Source organism: Priapulus caudatus, unplaced genomic scaffold (assembly GCF_000485595.1).
Source record: "Priapulus caudatus unplaced genomic scaffold, Priapulus_caudatus-5.0.1 Scaffold58, whole genome shotgun sequence".
NCBI lineage: Eukaryota > Metazoa > Priapulida > Priapulimorpha > Priapulimorphida > Priapulidae > Priapulus > Priapulus caudatus.
This window is the reverse complement of record NW_014577119.1, coordinates 672454-674364: the sequence shown is the minus strand read 5'-3', so window position 1 is coordinate 674364 and position 1911 is coordinate 672454. Positions and strand designations below refer to the sequence as shown.

The window sequence follows — 1911 nt, the reverse complement described above, 5'->3', positions numbered from 1 at the left end:
GTATGTGAACACATTTGGGACTAACAGGGTTTACTAGAATCCCACCACTCCACCACAGAGTCACTGCAGTAGACGTTAGAAGAGCGCTCTCGCTCCGCGGCACTTGTTATTATAGTGTATGTGTAGCATGAAAAATTGATGTGAACAACATATTCTAGTTTTGGTAGTAGTTGCTATACTCCTTAGTGGGAAAATAGAAGAGAAGGGGGAATAGAAGAAATCAATTAAGAAGAAGCAGTGTCAAAAGAAGAAGAAGAAAAAAAGAAAAAGGGGAAAAGCGGAAGGAGGGGGATAGAGAAGTAGTAAAGAAATGAAGAGAAGGAGGAGGAGTCTGCAGAGGAAGAAGGAAAGGGAGGGGAATAAAAAACAAGAAGAAGAAGAAGAAGAAAAAGAAGCAGCAGGGGAAGGAGGAGGAGGGGGAGGAGAAGGAGAGGAGAAGGAGAAGGTGATGATGATGATGATGATGATGATGATGATGATGATGATGATGATGATGATGATGATGATGATGATGATGATGATCGAAGAAGAAGATGAAGAAGAAGAAGAAGAAGAAGAAGAAAGGAAGAACGACAACTAGCTATATACATAGAATTCTTAAAAAGTATTATTAAACTTGTGTTTTTTCAGAAGATTGAGGAGTCTGAGGGAAATCTTTTCCAGTATGGACCAGTAAGAGGGGACTACCGTTTTCGAGAAAACCTGGCCAAGTTCTTGACAGATCACTACCAAGATACTGTGATTAGGTACGTCTCTGAGATTTCGATGCTCAATACCAGGGCTGTTAGCTTAATTCCTAATTCGATGGCCTTGTTATAAAAGCAAGTATATAACAGTAGATTTACAGTGTTTCACCGCGATGAAGTCGTGTGCGAGATGACAGGATTTAAAAAGTAGGTGCTGAAAGGGGTGACACAATTAAGTGGCTCAGGCACGAAGCAATTAATGCTAGAAGGGTGGGGGTAACACATACGTACCTGCATGTGTTTGCTGTGATGTGTGGCATCAATGATCAATACGGGCAGGTGTTAGGTAGGGAATGTAGAAAAAGAACCTGGGTTTCTGGAGTGCCACCCAGGTAACAATTTTGGGTGGGGGCCCCCGAAAATTTGAATTGAGGCAGCAATTTTGGAAAGTGTTGAGCGAGACGGACGAAAGAATCAGCATGGCAGCTCACCTCGCTTATATACCAAGAGAAATGCTAGATATTGCTTTCCATTTAGGTACCACTTGTCTTATTTTTCCTCCAGAGAAGATCTATTTGTGACTGCTGGTGCAACAATGGGGCTAGCCTACCTGACTACAAGACTTTTTCCAACTGGCTCCACCATCTTTGTAGAGAATCCTACATACTACATAGCCATATCAGTTTTACGTGACGAACTTGGCATGAATATCGTTCCAGGTACTAATCAGTCCATAATACATGACTATAGTACTATAGCTGTAGAATGTAGTACTATATATATGTAGTACATAGAATACAGTACACAGTAAGTATATAATACCAAAAATAAGTATAATACCAAAAATTTATCAGTCATATATTTTTGGTATCTATATGCTATTGTATACTGGCTTAGATCATTTCTATATATTTAACGTGTGCTACAGTCTTATTCTTTAAACAGTGTTTTCAAAAAATGGGGCCATTGATGTTGAGGCATTCGAGCATCAGCTGGAGTCAGCCGGACTTGAGAGCTACGTGCCAACACTAGCACGACCCTTCTCCAGCATGCTATACCTTGTGTCAACATTCAACAATCCCACCGGAATTTCTTGTCCACCAGGTAACCACAATCATGGATGTGTAGGGGTGAGTATGTCACACATGTGGAGATGTTGAGGGAGAAAGTGAAGGATTGAGACAGCGAGAGAGAGAGAGAGAGCGAGAGAGAGAGAGAGAGAGAG

The 1911-nt window shown here is 41.2% G+C and overlaps 1 protein-coding gene across 6 annotated transcripts in view; it reads left to right on the top strand.

Moving 5' to 3' along the window:
* LOC106821107 overlaps positions 1-1888 on the top strand; it is a 15965-nt gene extending 14077 nt beyond the window's left edge. For all 6 annotated transcript variants that reach the window (XM_014825776.1, XM_014825778.1, XM_014825774.1 and 3 more), the window contains 3 exons: positions 631-746; positions 1251-1405; positions 1632-1888. In XM_014825776.1, coding sequence (XP_014681262.1) covers positions 631-746; positions 1251-1405; positions 1632-1846 — 486 coding nt within the window. In that variant the 3' untranslated portion in view covers positions 1847-1888. The remainder of the gene's footprint in view (positions 1-630; positions 747-1250; positions 1406-1631) is intronic.
* The last annotated feature ends 23 nt before the right edge of the window (positions 1889-1911 follow it).